This window comes from Ceraceosorus guamensis (genome assembly GCF_003144195.1).
Source record: "Ceraceosorus guamensis strain MCA 4658 unplaced genomic scaffold IE81scaffold_23, whole genome shotgun sequence".
Lineage (NCBI taxonomy): Eukaryota > Fungi > Basidiomycota > Exobasidiomycetes > Ceraceosorales > Ceraceosoraceae > Ceraceosorus > Ceraceosorus guamensis.
The window spans coordinates 181,188-196,829 of record NW_020290018.1 but is presented as its reverse complement, the minus strand read 5'-3'; the positions used below and the strand labels follow the sequence as shown (position 1 = coordinate 196,829).

At 56.0% G+C, this 15,642-nt stretch overlaps 5 protein-coding genes across 5 annotated transcripts; 2 read left to right on the top strand and 3 right to left on the bottom strand.

Annotated features, from left to right (window-relative positions):
• Positions 1-623: 623 nt before the first annotated feature.
• On the bottom strand, positions 624-2,290 carry IE81DRAFT_322805 (hypothetical protein). The gene is made up of 7 exons (XM_025513750.1): positions 2,064-2,290; positions 1,704-1,877; positions 1,550-1,643; positions 1,388-1,481; positions 1,222-1,313; positions 1,070-1,126; positions 624-972 (listed from the first exon to the last, which is right to left on the bottom strand). Exons 1-7 carry the CDS (start codon positions 2,135-2,137, stop codon positions 961-963), a joined length of 597 nt encoding a protein of 198 aa, XP_025370248.1. The 5' UTR covers positions 2,138-2,290; the 3' UTR covers positions 624-960.
• Positions 2,291-3,452: 1,162 nt separating this feature from the next.
• Positions 3,453-4,993, top strand: IE81DRAFT_322804 (hypothetical protein). The gene is made up of 2 exons (XM_025513749.1): positions 3,453-4,724; positions 4,794-4,993. Exons 1-2 carry the CDS (start codon positions 3,564-3,566, stop codon positions 4,842-4,844), a joined length of 1,212 nt encoding a protein of 403 aa, XP_025370247.1. The 5' UTR covers positions 3,453-3,563; the 3' UTR covers positions 4,845-4,993.
• A 1,145-nt stretch (positions 4,994-6,138) lies between these two features.
• Positions 6,139-8,870, top strand: IE81DRAFT_322803 (hypothetical protein). The gene is made up of 5 exons (XM_025513748.1): positions 6,139-6,801; positions 6,895-7,143; positions 7,207-7,727; positions 7,804-7,909; positions 7,988-8,870. The coding sequence occupies exons 1-5, from the start codon at positions 6,409-6,411 to the stop codon at positions 8,438-8,440; spliced, it is 1,722 nt and encodes a 573-aa protein (XP_025370246.1). The 5' UTR covers positions 6,139-6,408; the 3' UTR covers positions 8,441-8,870.
• On the bottom strand, positions 8,512-10,726 carry IE81DRAFT_103764 (SET domain-containing protein). Its single transcript, XM_025510026.1, has 6 exons — positions 10,017-10,726; positions 9,870-9,936; positions 9,360-9,793; positions 9,264-9,275; positions 8,955-9,177; positions 8,512-8,870 (listed from the first exon to the last, which is right to left on the bottom strand). The coding sequence occupies exons 1-6, from the start codon at positions 10,628-10,630 to the stop codon at positions 8,583-8,585; spliced, it is 1,638 nt and encodes a 545-aa protein (XP_025370245.1). The 5' UTR covers positions 10,631-10,726; the 3' UTR covers positions 8,512-8,582.
• An 879-nt stretch (positions 10,727-11,605) lies between these two features.
• On the bottom strand, positions 11,606-13,600 carry IE81DRAFT_346876 (MFS general substrate transporter; the record flags this gene model as incomplete). Its single annotated transcript, XM_025516086.1, has 6 exons — positions 11,606-12,346; positions 12,466-12,474; positions 12,549-12,923; positions 13,001-13,298; positions 13,372-13,378; positions 13,456-13,600. The coding sequence occupies 6 exons, from the start codon at positions 13,598-13,600 to the stop codon at positions 11,606-11,608; spliced, it is 1,575 nt and encodes a 524-aa protein (XP_025370244.1).
• Between the last annotated feature and the right edge of the window lie 2,042 nt (positions 13,601-15,642).

Below are 15,642 nucleotides of genomic sequence, written 5' to 3'. Positions count from 1 at the left end.
GTAGGGTGATATCGGTTCGATCTTCCAAAGAATTGGGCTCTCTTTATACTTTGCGATGCTCTTTGCACAGTCCAATACTGAACGCTAGAGCAAGCCAATGAACAAAGCAACATGACACAGGCACACAGGCACACAGGCACACACACGCACCACGTTGTACGGCAAAAGCGCCTGGCCGAAGCCGAGCCTAAATGTCGCAGCATTGATGTTCAGCCTACTCGAAGCCGCGAGCAAACGCTCCTTGAGGTTATTATGCCGATTGGGCGTTCTTCTCGGCGCTAGCAGATGCTCCTTTGAACTCAGGGCCCTGCCTCATTCCGCTGCGAACCTGCGCTAGCTCTCGTTGTCCAGGAAAGCGATACAGGCTCAGGGCATCTGGGGAGAAGAAGCAATGGTCTTGTTGCTCTTCAGTCGCATTTGGTTGTGCGCCCTTTGCGCGCTAAGTTGCTCGCAGCAGCGTGTACATGAGAACGTGCGGATAAGAGAAGATGTGGTTGGTGACGGCCGCTTCGCCGGCCAAGATTGGCGCTAATCAGAGCCAGTTGAAGCGCCGCTCGCACCGCTTCTCGCTAGCGCATCCGAAACTGCTGCACGCTGCAGGGAGACTTGGAAGGAAAGCGCGTCGAGCAAGTTCTTGTATGAGCTTCGTGCATGTGCAGGCTGATACAATGGGAGCACGATCACAAGTTCTGCCCTCTTCGCGATCATGATGAATGATACCACCCCATGCCAGTCAAGCCTGAGATGTCCGCGTCTACGCAGCTCGATCAAGACGGTCGACGAAGGGCGCTTTTCTTGACACGGGTGACTTTCTCGTCATTAGTGTGGACAGAGAGGAACATTCAAGCGCGGCTACTTTAGCGAACGTGTACCTGCTGGGCCGCTGCAAACCTTGATTGATCTCTTGATTGATCTTGTGCAGGTGCGAAGTGCGGGGGTTGAGCCGAAAATAGCGCTGCCTTACTCCTCCATCTGGTGACAGCAAGATGCGGACGCCAAATTCGGGGTGCGCAATTTGGTTTGTAAGAAGCACGAAAGGCTGAGGAATTCTCGGCTCGTCAATACACACCGTGCTGCCAAGGATGGCCTTGTAGTGCTCTAGCACAGCAGCTCCGTCGATTACAGCCTGGCAAGAGAGGATTTCAGCAAGCGTGAGGGTGATTGCTTGGACACGGATGCACGTGCAGGCTCGTTCGCTGCACAACATGTAGGGCGTCTCACCTGTTGCTGAGCAGAGCGCGAGGTCTGCTTGTTGCGATGCTCTCGGACAAGCTCGCGACGCCAGCGGACCATCATTTTTGGGCGCTCCTCGTCTGGATAGGTTTGACAATGTGGAGCGATGCGCATCAAGTCCGGCAACGTTCCCGCAAGGTCACGCTAGACGTACACATGCTTCGAGCGGCCTGGAGTTCGGTCGATTGCTGTGCGCGTTGAAGCTCGTCGGCGATGTGCGCGATTCCTTGATACTTGTGCTCTAGCTCCTGTGAAGGTGAGCTCCCATCAATATCGGATCTCGTGGGCATGATGACACGGACCACCAGCTACTCACTTGCTGAACCTCTTCAAACATGCGCATATATTCGCCCATTTCACTTTGCTCGGTGGCGTCCAAGGATGCCTGGACATCGGCGAGTGCATCATCACTGGAAAGTGCACAATGATTGGTCATTGAAGGCTAGAGAGGCTACCTTTAGCATACACACCGCTTGCTTGTTGCTTTGCGCTCTAGAGCGTCCGTGCGACTGTTGCACTCCTGAAAGACTTTGCTGATTTGGCGCTTGCATGCCTCCGCTTCTTTGGCTGACTTGACGGCGTATGCTTGCATGAATCCATTGAGGATGATTTGCCTGCGGTTCTCAATGTCCTGAGTATCAGGACTGGTGCGAGGCCGCACGCGAAGGTAAGCACATGCAGCCAAGGAGTGTGTGATGATGTGTGATTAGTGCTCGACGTCAGTGGTCAGGTGTGAGCTGGACTGACAGCTCGTGGCATTGCTCATGTCGGTACCTCGCTACCTCAGCGAAGCTTGAGACACTCCGTCCGGGCTATCGCCATATGCTCACTCGAAACTCAACGAAAGGCCCTCTTGCGAGGGTCCGACACTCCCGAGGGAGCTGTTGCTTTCGTGGCGAGGCATGGCTGACGCTTGCGAGGTGCAAAAATGCTCTTGAAAGTCTTTACAGCTGGGGGCGGTGGATGTGCAATCAGGCTAGTGAGGTGGACTGGTCGTGTAGAGGATCCTGGCACAGAACGCATTCATGCAGCAGAAGAGCGTGGTGAGCCCAAGGGGGGGAAGAGAGGGGGGGGGAGGGGGAGGCGGAAGAGAGAGAGAGACTCACTCGCGACTTCAATAGTCGCAGCTGCTGGTCACGAATGATGTTTCTGACAGCCGCGGGTCACTGAGTAGTGTCCGTCTATAAGATCGAATCAATGAGGCAAAGCGCAGCTCTCTGCTTCGGTTGCCATCAGCCAGCATCGAGCCAGGGCTGAGTATATATATGCGGACTGCTGAAGACCCAGATCTCCCCTTTGCTTATCTGTTTGCGACTCTACTCACCAATTCCTCTTCATCATTCTGATTCGTGATTGCCTCGTGCTCATGCAGCAGCTCGGCTTCGATCAGAATGCTCACGAGCCATCTTGAAAGAGGATCGGATGAATCAATACAAAGTCTTTCTAATTCAAATTGGGAACCAAAACATCTCTGGAGAGACATGATTGATAATCACAATCGATGGCGTCACCAGCGCGCGGCAGTCTTGAGTCAAGGGGATCTGGAACTGATGAGGATTCCGCACCCGCACGCAATTCTGTTTCGCCGCAGCGACATATTTGTGTCAGCTAGTCGGAGTGATGATACCTGAATGTGCTGGATCAGCTGCACCTGTGCCGGCGTTGCATGTCTGACGCACGGTCCGTGAGAGTTGTTTACGTATCATGACTCAAGACTCGTGATCACGATGCATCCCTGGTGTCGCTCATCGTGCTTCAGACACGGATCGAGAGAGTGGATGCCTCCGATACAAGTCTCTGCATCGCGCTCTCTAGCTGAGGTCACCGCTGCTCATGGAAGCCACACGGTCACGTCTTGAGCGTGCAACGCCTGGATTGGTCAATTAAGGTGGCGGGCTCATCGCCAGCAGGGACTATTAGCACTCAAGACTTGTAATGCTCTGGACAGCCAGCACGCTACAGAGCTGGACTGAATCATAACAATCGTGTATCACAATCTGACTCAAGAATCACGGATGGCTGCGACTGCATATCCGCCATCACCGCGAGTGATGTCGCGATATCGAGCATCGGAGTTCCATGCATCTAGCCGCGGCGACACACGGCAACGCGCGGCAGCGCCCCTGCATGCATCTGCGCGCCTCCACACGCACTCGCCGAACCATCATGTTCCACGGCGCCGTGTCCATTACTGTACTGCCTGATGCATCAAGCCCGCAAGTGCACCACCATTTCCATACCTCTTGCTGTGCCAAATCCACGCCTATCGCGCTGAGCTATCGTCAAACCGCACACCTTTCGAAAGCACACCCCTTCTTTAGCTCGCAGAGATGGGTCACGAGACGCAAGCTGGAGTGCACGCTCCAATCGAAGGAGAGCAGGAGTCGCTGGTATCTGCTCTCGAAGGACTCGTCTCCAACACTGCACAGCACTCCAGCTCTGATAAGCTCGGCAGCAGCGCTCATAATGGCCCTTACACACCAGCACCGACTTCGAAAAATGAGCACAAGAGCTGGTGGAGCAAGCTGGCATCTGTCGAAGGCTTGGCTCAGAGCAGGCTAGACGATCTCTTTGCTGAGCATCATCTGGGCAATTGGATCGCCATCAGAGGCACGAACGAAAAGATCTTTGAGTCGATGCCAATAGCTGTGCGCCTGGGCATGCACCTCCTCTTCTTCGGATCAAAGGCCACGAGCCTGCTCCGCTACAATTCTGTCGAGGACGTCTTGGAGAGCATGTCTGCCAGGCAAGGACGTATTTACGATGACGCCTCGGATCCCGAAGCTGTGCTCCAGCACGTCAAGAACTTCATCGAGACCTACAGCATCAACCTTTCCGAGCTAGCCGAGCCCGACCCGACCAAATACCGCACAATGAACGACTTCTTCTATCGCAAGCTCAAATCGGATGCGAGGCCCATCGCGGATGCTGACAACAGCCGCATCGTTTCGAGCGCAGCTGACTGTCGCATCACAGTGTTTGACAATGTTGAGAGTGCCACAAAGGTGTGGATCAAGGGGAAAAAATTCTCTCTGGCCCACCTCGTGGGCGATGCGAATCTGGCAGACCGCTGCTTCCCTCCAGGCAGCGCCTTGGCGATTTTCCGCTTGGCACCGGCAGACTACCACAGGTATCATCATCCAGTTGGTCCAGCTACAGTCGGCCCTATCAGGCACGAAAAAGGCGAGTACTACACCGTCAACCCTCAAGCGGTCAATCAGAACTTTGATGTGTTCACGGCCAACAGGAGGGATGTGTTGCTACTCGATTGGAAGCCTAGCGGTGCACAGAGCTACACTGTAGCCTTTGTAGCGATCGGTGCCCTTCTCGTCGGCTCGATCGGCTGGAGCGCCGCCACTCAGGGCTCTGCCGTGACTCGAGGAGAAGAGGCTGGTTGGTTCGCGTATGGCGGAAGCACCATCGTAGCCGTTTTCCCTCCCGAAGCCAAAGTCAAATTCGACCAAGATTTGATTCACAACTCGCAAAATGCTGTGAGTTTTGCAGCATCGATTCCCACTCGCTGCCTGTGTGCTGACCTTGCTGCGCTTCGTTGTGCGCAGCTCGAGACGATGGTGCGCGTTGGGGACCGCATCGGCATCAGTGAAGCTTGAAGGAAGAGGGCACCTCGTACTTTGCTGCAGAACAAATGCTTGCCCACTCCAGCTACCAGTCAGACTGCGGGCGCTCGACTCGCCTTTCACTTATATACCATGAATTTGTACCGCGGCTCGCAATCCTGCACTCGTCGACTGAGACTGGCAGATAGGTCGAGGTCTCAAAGGTCTTGCTGTCAGGTGTACTTCACGAGCGAGGCGCTTTCCGGAACCCGCGTCAGCCCTGGTTGTCGTCCGCGGGTCGAGTGATGAATGTGAGCGCCCGAACAGGTATCATTTCAGACACACCTGAGTTTTCCTCCGAAGCATTCTGGTCATCGAGACCCATGCATTCACCACCTGCGTGCTTTTGTACCTTTGCATGCAGTGATTACACGGCCAGGTCGAGAGTTGAGGAGGCGCGCGTACGCGAGGCCTTCCATTCACGCATTCTGACCTCTGACACTCGCACCCAGACAGCAATCTGTCCGGCTCAAACACAATCACCATCGTGACTCATTCAGCCACGATAAGAGAGAGCACATATACAACAGTATATATGCGCTGCTGAAATCCATGCGCGGAGCCGCGGAGAAACCTCCGGCTCGTCCAAAAGCGCGTGGGCGCCCAGACGACGCGTCACGCGCGCCGCGACAGGCAGGCCGCCTGTACCGTATATCCATGCATATGCTGTATGTTTATATATCAGGTGCCCGCGGCCCCGCATTTGAGCGGAAGGCTCGTCGCTGCTGCTGCACGCAAAGCGCGCGAATCATGCTGCGATCAACGCGTTGGGGGCCAGGCAGGCATCATGGAAACTGCGTGAGCGGTATTGCATGCTCAGCCCACTCACGACTGTGCTGCGTCGCCCACCCAGCAGCAAGCATCCAGGCGGATGTGACTCTCCAACAAGGGAATCACGAATCATGACGGAATACATGCATGCACTCGTGTCATGAGACTCACGACTGCTGTCGCTCCGCGCTCATCGTTGCTGTGCATTGCATGGAGACGCGCGAGAAGACCAACCATCGCCCATGCGGCGACTTTGCCGAATCAAGCGGCGGCCGGGATGTCGGCAAGCTCAAGTTGCGTTCAAGATTTCTTCGCTTTATGCCGCCTCGAGGCCCGCGAGTCACGCCGCGCTGCGAGTCACGATCGCATCCTCATGATCTTTAAACGCCTGCGCGTATAGGCCTGCTCTGCTAGCGCGCACTGTGAGAAATCTTGAGATACACACTATCGCAGATAGCGGTATGTATGCAGCACAGGCAAGCTTGAGGGGAATATGCAGCGCTTTGCTACGCGCAACCCCACCGGGAGTGATTGCGTTTTTGATTCGTGATCGGCACATCTGTCCTCCTGACCTTGACCCCATTCCAGCAGCCTCTTCGGGTTTGACCCGGCAACGCAACCGGACGATCGCCTTTAAGAAAGCCTAGCGGTCAGAGGCTGGCTGCCTTGCTACTCCTCACCCTTGCGTCAGCATCTGCCTGTACTGCTTGCTCAAGGCATTTCTGGCGGCCCCAGCGCAGGAGTAACATTGACTTGAAGACCATTTCTGTACCATCCGGTGACGAAGATGTCCGCGAAAGATCACAGCCCCGGACAGCCACTCGTGAACGCTGCCGACTCCAAAGATGCAAAGAGCGATGGCTTCCAGGTAGAGTCTGGCGAGATGGTAGGATCGGAAAAGTCATCTGCGGCACGCGCACCATTATCAGGCATCACGAGGTACTTTACCGGCCCAGAGCTGGAAGCGCGCAAAGCAAGGTACCGAGAAGCGGACATGCTCAGCGACGAGATCGAGACGGACGCGACGGCTGCTGGAGGAGAAGGCGGAGCAGAAAAAGCGAAGCAGAGCGCGTTGAACAAGAGGGAGACAAGCGGCTTGAAGAGGGATATGGGCTGGAAAGGCTGCGCTTGGAACATCACCGCCTACTCCATCGCCCTCGGTGTACTCAGCTTGCCCAACGTGAGTGATGGCGTCACATTCGTGCAACGCGCGCGGGTACAGCACTCCCTGCACATCGCCGCCTGACTCGTCTTGCTGCCTCACCCATCACAGGTGGCAGCCACGGTTGGCATTGTGCCTTACATTTTCCTCATCCTCATCTTCGCCTACCTGACCTGGTTCACTGGTATCAGCTATTGGCACCTCCAGCAAAGATATCCGGGCATCCACTCTCTCGAAGACGCAGGCCATTTGCTCTTTGGCAGACCAGGTAGGGTCATCTTCGGAACTTTGCAGTACCTATTCTCCATCTGCTTGGCTGGCAACCACGTTTTGCTAGGTGCCAAGGCATTCTCTCGGCTGGTGAGTGGCGCATCGAGGTGTTGTGCACGCGCTTGCTAAACAGCATGCATTCGTCTTGCACAGGGATGGCACGCGCCAGAGACGTGTGCCATCGCGCTCTACTTCACCTTTACCGTGATCTCCTTCCTCTTCACCTTGCCACGCAGCTACAAACTCTTCAGCTACCTCGCAGTCGTCTCTGTGTGCTGCATCACAATCGTCATCATCATCACGATGATAGCGGCCAACATCTCTGGACCCGTCAATCAACCCGTAGGATCGCCTGAACCTGGCATCAGAGCTTTCGGCTCTCTGCTCGATCCTCCGCCCACCTTTTTGCAGGGCATGCTCGGCGTCAGCAACCTCTTTGTAAGCTTTGGTGCGAGTCCTACGTATCTACCGGTCATGGCGGAGATGCACAACCCCAAACGAGACTTTCCTCGCGCTCTAGCTTTCCTTGCCATCTTTCAAGTCGTCGTCTATCTCCTCGTCGGTGGTGTTGTGGAACGAGGCTTGGGACAATATGTCGAGTCGCCCAGCTTGGCGAGCTTGAGCCCAGTGATGAGCAAGATCGGGTATGGAATCGGACTGCCGACCATTCTGCTGTAAGTGGACTCGCTTTGTCTTTCGGCTTCGGGTTGCGCATCGCTAACGAAACTCGATCCAATTTGACGTGCGCAGTGCCGGCTGTGCAAGCGGACAAGTGGCTGCGAAGCACATCTACGTCAAGCTCGGTCGCACACAGCCCAGCTTATTTCGTACCAAGGCTCGTGGGTGGTCCGTTTGGGTTAGTCCAGAAGGGCTCAATGGGCGCGCTGTGACGTTCGAACGGCTCACACGTCGCCATGCTACGATCACCTCGCAGATCTTTGTCAATGTCATCAATTGGATACTGGCTTGGATACTCGCCGAATGCATTCCGTTCTTCTCCAGCTTCCTCGGTGTGGAGTCGAGCGCGTTCTGGACAGCATTCTTGGCATTTGGCGCCGCTTTCATGCTGTTCTGCGCTTACGACGACAAGCTGCGCGTGGGCGGCAAAGCACAGGTTTCCGGCGATATGGATCTCACGGCATACCGAGACGAGGTCCTGATCGCCAGCACGGAAGAAGAAGCACGCACTCAACACTCCACCTTGCTGCGCTGGGCGTGCACAATTCCTAGTCGCCCAGCCAGCGCGTGGACCTTTGCTCTCATCGTTTGGCTCATCACTTCCCTCGTTTGCATAACGGGAATGTGGGGAGCTGCCCTGTCCATCAGGGACTCGTACGCTCAAGGCGTTGTCGGGCGTCCCTTCTCTTGTGCCATTACCGATGCCTGATCTGCCAAATGTAGCATAGCGGCCGAATTCGCATCGGAGGTCGATCACAATATCGAGTCGAAGATGACATCGGCATGCACCCAAAATGATCACGCGTGTGTCGAGTTTGCGCTCGTCGCGTACATGTGATAGTCGAGGCCTGCTACAGCCCCAGCGAGCCGCGCAACTCGTCTTCCAAGCCAGCGAGGTCTTTAGCGGTCCTGCCTTCCTTTTTCAACTTTGCGTTCCTCTCCTCCTCTAATCTCTCTAGCATTTCCGAGTGCGCTTTCCTCTCTTCAGCCTCTTTACGCATGGCAGCTTGATCATTGCTGTCGCCCTGCTTCCAAGCTTCTCCATGCTCATGCGCCTCTCGCTCTTCGGAAGGAAGCGCAAGCAGCTCGCTGGTACAGCGTGCGCATGTACACGGTCCAAACATCCAATCACGCCAGAGCTACATTTCCGATGGCGTGCGACGCGAATAAAGGTTGTCAGCAAGCCAAGACGGTCATCAATGCGGGGTCATCTATCCACTCACCACCAATCTGCGTCTGTTTAAGGAGTATTGAGGCGGCACGTACGAGATGAACAGCTCTTCGCCCGCTTTGATATCTCTCAAAGCCAATGCACCAATCTTTGTGGCTTGCTTCACTCCCTTGTTGGACGGGGGATGGCTGGTCCGCACGTTTGGGTCACAGCTGTGGTTCAACATGGATTGAACGAGGTAGAGGCCACCTTGAGATTCCATGTTCAGATTTGCACTTTCACGCAGGCGCAAGGAGGAAATTCAAAAGTGTGAGGATGCGAACTAGATCGCCTATCTATAGGAATTGGCAACGCTACTCACCGGCCTAGGTGCCTATGCAGAGACGGATCGAAGTGAAAGCAGTCCGCTCAATCACCTGCAGTATGGCGCACAAGGAAGCCCGTGATGTGCACTCACTTGACGAAGGACTCCCAGCTAAACAAATCTCTCGCTTGTTCCTTTGGAAAACTCCTGATCGGTCCTTTGGTCCCATCCGCCTTCGGAGCACCTGCTTCAGCATCGTCCCAAGGGTCCAGCCCTAGCTTGAGCAATCTCAAGCCTTCCCTCATCGCGCTCTCAAAGCCCTTCTGCTCCACGCTCCAAGCTGGATTCCTAGCCCGTCTTTGAAGCTCGGAAACGGTGGCGAAAGCTTTCAGGTGATCCAACGTCTCCTCCAACGTAGCTGCAGGGAGAGGGATGCCTCTCGCTGGAGGCTTGGCAGAGGCGGGACCCCCATTGTGGAGCAGCGAAGATGGCGGTGATGAGCTGTGAGTCATGAGCACGCGCGCGAGCTGACGCGCCACGTTGTGAAGCGACAACCATTTGTGTTGTGCCAGATACTCCAGAAACGGCTGAAATCAGCAGAGGGTTCGAGAGATCGCTTCAGCAAGGTACCTTTTGCACATGACAGCAGTGGCTTTGCCTCACTGTGATGCTGGGATTTTGACCGACGCACAGCACTCGATGATGGTTACTCTGCCCACGCTGCTCGCAGCTGAGCGCAGTAAGTGAGGATGCAGGATGGCTGACGAGTCAACTGGCCGCACACATGCGCTCTGAGCAAGCTATACTCACACTCTGTTACAGAATCTGGTCTTGCAAGCGCTCTTGCCGCACCGCGTGACCAACATGCCTCCCTGAAGCGGCTGGAAGCAGTCCGAGCACAGCGATCCGTCAAACACTTGATCCACAGCGATGGCAGGTGGAGCAGCGATGAAGGCATTCTCGACAAAGATGACTTCCGACTCTTTAAAGTCTCGCGTAGCCACCAGACCTTTGCCCTTGATGCTGTCAAAGTACTCTGCTCGCACTCCATCGGGCAGAGGCAAAGCTTGATCGACGTGAGACACTGGCACAGCTGCGAGCTTCTTGGCCGCACTCTTTTGCGCTGTAGTCTTTCGCTTCTTCTTCTTCTTCTTCTTCTTGTCATCGCTCGAGCCGTTCGATCGCTGCTGCTGTTGCTGCTCGTCGGTGCCAATGCCGTCCTCGTCACTCTCGTCTCCGGCAGCCTCTGCATGCTCATGCTCGCACGTACTCATCCCTCGTCCATTCTCGTCGCCTGCGCAACTCGCCCGATCGTTGCCAATGTGCGCAAGCTGAGGGTCCCCAGCAGCAGCGCCATTCGGGGCCGAATCATTGGCCGCGGCATTTCCGGCTGAAGAATGCCGAGTCTCCGTTGAGCGAGTCATGGCGATGGAGTGCCGCAAGGGGATCTCGATCGCAGCCGATGATTTGCAGGTCGCTGATGGAACCACGCAGTCTGCGCTTGCCCTTCCTTCAGTGATGCATCGATGCTGAGCGTGTCTGAACGTGCGGGATGGAGGGGACAGCGTACACGTCAAAAGTGAGGATCAAGCGTGTTGCTGGTATACCGGCAGAGTCGCAGCGATGCGAGTAAGTGATTTCCCTTGCGCAGCTCTCGTGGCTGCGACTGACTCACACTGTGGCTCGAAACACTCTACTCTTGACTACTGTGTCGGGATCGCATCAACGCGACCCAAAATTGTCGCGCGACAGGCTAAAGTTGGATGAGCGCGGATCTCCTTCTGATTGAAGCACCAAAATTCCCAATCAGCAGAATAACATCGCTCGATCGCTGCACGTGCCGCTGAAACAAAAGCAGCGGCGGGGCGCGGGGCGCGGCGGGACGCGCGTGTGGAGGACGCGCACTTCTGACGGCGCCTGTCTTATTGGCCCTCGCAGGTTAAGCAATTAAGCAAGCAAGCAAGCAAGCAAGCAAGCAAGCAAGCAAGCAAGCTGCTGACAACAGTCAAGTGAGCCAGCCGCCGCATCAAGTCGTGAGTCTCGCGCGCCAGTCTCAGCAGCAGCCACTCGCAGCACCACCAATTAAGAAGCTAATCCGTCAAAATCGCTCGCTCGTTGCATAGCACGCCGCATCAATCTTTGCACCATCACGCGCCAATCAGTGAGAGGTATTGATCGCTCGCAAGAGTCAGAAACATTCGTGACTCCCACCAAGGTCGAGTAACGAGATACAAATCGTGAAAAGAGCTTTTTGACGTGCCCACCCCAGGCTTGCGAGAGGAGTGCGGGGGAAAGTTGTCATCATGAGGCATTCGTGGAACGTGTGTTGGATATGACGCGAGGGCGTGCAAGAGAAGAGGACAAAAAGGCTCGCCGCGGTTCGTGCGCGCAAGACACGACTAGTGTCCCTTCTGCGAGCCCTTCTCGCTGTTGTCGTTAGAGTCAATGGCACGGTCTCCCACGTGCTCCGTGGAGCTGTGTTGGTCGATGCGGTCTCCCTTCTCCAGGTCGTCAGGCTTGACCTCACCTGCATGTGCAACAGTGGCGACTGGCGCCTCTTCGAAGTGCGCGCCGTGCTGCTCGGGCAAACCCAGCACGACCACAGCAACCAAGTAGGCGCAGACAACTCCCAGCAGGATGGCAGAGACCTTTGCGTAATCCGGAATGGTAAGCTCATTCTTTGAGGAGACTGGGAGCGCCGGATTGTACCGAGGATTTGCGATTTGGTTGTGTTCACCTCCAGTTGCTTCGATCTGTGCCGACGCTGACGACACCATGTTACCAATCTGGTATGCTGTTCCAGCAAAGGTAGCGCGGAAAGCCGGAGGCGAGATCTCGCTGAGAAAGATGGGCACGACTCCCCACGCGCCTTGCACACCGAATTGGATCCAGAATGCGCCGGCAGCCAGACCCGAGAAGCTGGTCGGTAGGATCCAGGCGGGAATGAGCGCTCCAGTCATCAAAACGAAGCCGATGATGGTCAGACGACGGCCGAGGAATTGACTGATGTAGCCTGCAACCAGACCTCCCGCAACGGCGCCGCAATTGCCAATGATGGTGGCTTTGCTTGCGAGCGCACTGGCCTCGGGCGTCGGCAAACGTGCAAGCTTGGTTGTCTGGATGATGGTGGGATACAAGTCCTGAGACACAAGGAGGTGGAGTGGAAACGTCAGCAACGGGATCCGCATTCGCGGCTAGAGCATACTTGGAAGTCCACGACGCTTAGCAGCCTTCAGGATATTCTGGAGGAATGACTCACTTGACTTGACTGCGGTAGAGTCGGATGTGCGGATCGATCGTCAGCGCACGATCAGCGCTCGCAACTATCCACGGCATACCCACATGACTTAAAAAATTGAACCCAGTCATGAGCAGAATGCCATATACGACACGTGGCCAGTGGGTCTTGAGCATCTGACCAGTCTCGCGCCAGAAAATTTTGGCAGGACTCTCTCCGGTGGTCGTGTTGGGATTTGCCTTACGTTCAGCCTTTTGACGTTCAAAGAGCTCGGATTCGGGCAACAGAGCTCTGACGATTGCTGCGAATGCTGACAAGCCAGCCCCGAGCCAGAAGAGGATGCGCCAATTGTCCGTGCGGTGAACCCAAGTCAGGTTGACGGAAGCGGCGAGGAGGTAGCCGACAGCGTAGCCCTGCTGCAGAATACCAGAGAACAGTCCACGAGGCGCCACGGGCATGTTCTCAAGAGCAGTAGCAGTCTGCGACGACGAAAAGCAGGCATACGAAGACGTTGGAAGGTGGCACCAAATCGCCTGCGGCGAAGACCAGTACTCACCGCCATGCCCCAAATACCACCCATAGCAATGCCGAACAAGCATCGCACAGCCAGGAATTGCGGAAAGGTCTGAGTAAATCCGGTACCGAGCGAGAGCACGCCGATGAGCAGGAGGTTGACGACCAGAGGCCACTTTCTGCCGTAACGATCAGAGATGAGACCAGCAACGACGGCACCCAAGGAACGGAAGAGTAAGGTGAGAGTGATCGAAGTGGTGATGGTATGCGCGTCTCTCTCGAAGAATTCGACGAGGCGGTTGACGGATAGCGAGACGGAGAAAAAGTCGATGGCATCCATACTGACGGGTGGAACAAATCCGATGAGCTTTGGCGGGGCGAGGGTGGGCACTGCTGCGGCTTCTGCCTACTCACGTCCATGCTGGATCGCGGGCAAAGCGGTGCGACGCAGCGTCAGTGCAAGACTTCTTCGAGAGACCGTCCATGTCAGAGACTCACCGAGCCAACCGCTGAAGAACATGGCTCCTTGCATGGGCGTCAACATGGCCATCAGCTTGAACGGGTTCAGGGGCGCACCAGCCCTGTTGGCGACGCGCTCCTCCCGGGTGGGGAGCTTGAAGAGGCCGCTAGTGATGTCTTTCATGCTGGGCGTAGGTGTGGGAAGCGCTTGCCGTCTTGACCGAGTAGGGGACAACTAAGGCAGTAGGAGATGACGGGGGAGGAGATGACGGGGGAGGAGATGACGGGGGAGGAGATGGCGGACGAGGGGGACCGGGGCAGGCGGTGATGGAGATCAGTGGTGTGCCTTTATAAAGCAGTGCGCGGCTGATGCAAACGCAAACTGGGTTCGCGCCCGTTCTTACCTGAGGCAGGGCTGCTGACCTCTCTTTTTTACTGCTCCCTTCCTTGACGGGTGGTACAGGACGAAGAGGTTTGCAAGCTTTGAGGCGTAGATAGGCTCGAGACGGCACTAGTCCAATCTCAATGTTTCTCCGGAGGCAAGAGCGCTGCTCAAGTCGCCTGATTGCTCGAAATCGTGAGCGTGACTTGTTGATCGGAGCAGCGACGTCGTGCCTGCAGACTAGGTCCAGGCTTGGCGTTCTGCTAGGCTGCTTGGGGATGGACAAGTTGTTGCAGTAGCAGCCCTGTGGATGGAGGAGGCAGAAGCCGAGAGGTTATGGGCCGATTGTGGGGAAGCGGCGGTTTGGGGTTGCCTCAGGACCACAAGGGAGAGACGACGAGCGGGGTGTGCCAGGGAAGAGCAAACGCATAGGCACAGAAGACGCACCACGACGATGTTGGGCGAGATGAGACGGCGTTGGGGCCGGGGGTCAGCTCACGACGACACTACTACGCAGGAGGAACGGCGCAGCAGGGGGGACAAGCCCTACTCCGGGCTAATGGTAGCGGGGTTTGAATAAAGTACTCGCAGCTATAGGACAGGAGGGTTTAAGAGTAAGGTGCAGCTGCAAGCGGCGGTATCGTCGGCTATAGCTGCATGCGAACGCGGTGGAGCTTTACAACAGGCGTGAGTGCAGACACTGTCGTAGTAAGTGAAGCTGAGCAGTGGCCGCAGGAGAGCGAAGGTGATGCGGGGAAGTGGAAAGGGGGAACGTCGACAGCTACTGCTAGCTTTGCTCAAGCTTGGTCGCGAGCCAGCGAGACCGCCCGACGTGGGCAGTCGGGCAGCCACACCCTGATCAGCTCACGGCCCGGGTGAGACAGGCTCCAAGGCTCACCATGCATGCGACGACCTCATCTTCAAAAACAAAAGTCACTAATCGCACAAAGAGCGGCCGGCAAATGAGCGCGATCCCGGCGTATACATGATTAGGATGATGAATGAGCTCAGTCATGAGTACGACTAATTGCATCGTGACTGCTGCGCTGCATGGTGACTGTCGCGTGGTGCATTCTTGGGATGCCCGCCTTTACAAGATTCGTGATTAGTGATTTGTGATTCGTGATGGTCAAGCTCCACGACTCTGTACGCGCTGCAGAGCGGCTCATGATGCTGCAGATATATGCATGCCTCACACGCTAGGCGGTCAGACCAATAATAATGTACTTCTGACCCATCATGCCGGTCCTTGCTTCCGATCTTGACACCGCAACGTCAGCAGCATCATCAGCAGGCAGAGCTGCTGCATGCCATGCATGCATGCATGGGTGGGTGATGGGGTCGAAGATCCCTCGCTTGCTGTGGCCGCTCTGGGGTACGCAAAACGGCGCTGCTGTGTGCCGAGGTGCCGCCTCTATACAGGAGCTTCCCTGCAGCGTATGCATAGCTCTCACTGCGCTGCGCGAGTCTTTGATGATTGCGAGCTGTTCCATCGCGTAGGTGCATAGGGCGGTGCCAGACCTTGACCGCTTATTCCATGCAGACCAGACCCAGGGGCCCCCAGCCCAATGGATAATGGTTCACGTACTGCATATATATGGGTGCAAGCATCGTACAGGGTCTTCACGATGCGCTGCTCGATTGAAACCTCCTCTTGACAGGCATCACAGTCAGTTGATCGTGGCGGGTGGATGGACTTTAGCAACTTTCACAGACTGCTGCTGGCCTCGCCTAGCTTTTTGGCCGCTTTGATCAAGCTGCAAGTAACCCGCCGGACGGTCCTGCGGCGGGCGAACAGCGCGTCTCCATGCTGGTGGGTGCGCTGGATATACAGTACCCGCGCG

Bases quoted from the DNA above. Each gene is read 5' to 3' on its own strand.
- IE81DRAFT_103764 (XM_025510026.1), bottom strand. From the start codon at position 10,630: ATGACTCGCTCAACGGAGACTCGGCATTCTTCAGCCGGAAATGCCGCG. The intron at 9,794-9,869 runs GTGAGGCAAAGC...TGCTGATTTCAG, and splicing joins GTCAAAATCCCAGCATCACA to CCGTTTCTGGAGTATCTGGC. The intron at 8,871-8,954 runs GTGAGTGGATAG...TCGGAAATGTAG, and splicing joins TAAACAGACGCAGATTGGTG to CTCTGGCGTGATTGGATGTT.
- IE81DRAFT_322804 (XM_025513749.1), top strand. From the start codon at position 3,564: ATGGGTCACGAGACGCAAGCTGGAGTGCACGCTCCAATCGAAGGAGAG. The intron at 4,725-4,793 runs GTGAGTTTTGCA...CGTTGTGCGCAG, and splicing joins TTCACAACTCGCAAAATGCT to CTCGAGACGATGGTGCGCGT.
- IE81DRAFT_322803 (XM_025513748.1), top strand. From the start codon at position 6,409: ATGTCCGCGAAAGATCACAGCCCCGGACAGCCACTCGTGAACGCTGCC. The intron at 7,144-7,206 runs GTGAGTGGCGCA...CGTCTTGCACAG, and splicing joins CCAAGGCATTCTCTCGGCTG to GGATGGCACGCGCCAGAGAC. The intron at 7,910-7,987 runs GTTAGTCCAGAA...ATCACCTCGCAG, and splicing joins CTCGTGGGTGGTCCGTTTGG to ATCTTTGTCAATGTCATCAA.
- IE81DRAFT_322805 (XM_025513750.1), bottom strand. From the start codon at position 2,137: ATGCCTCGCCACGAAAGCAACAGCTCCCTCGGGAGTGTCGGACCCTCG. The intron at 1,644-1,703 runs GTGTGTATGCTA...TGCACTTTCCAG, and splicing joins CGCAAAGCAACAAGCAAGCG to TGATGATGCACTCGCCGATG. The intron at 1,314-1,387 runs GTACGTCTAGCG...AAACCTATCCAG, and splicing joins CCAGGCCGCTCGAAGCATGT to ACGAGGAGCGCCCAAAAATG.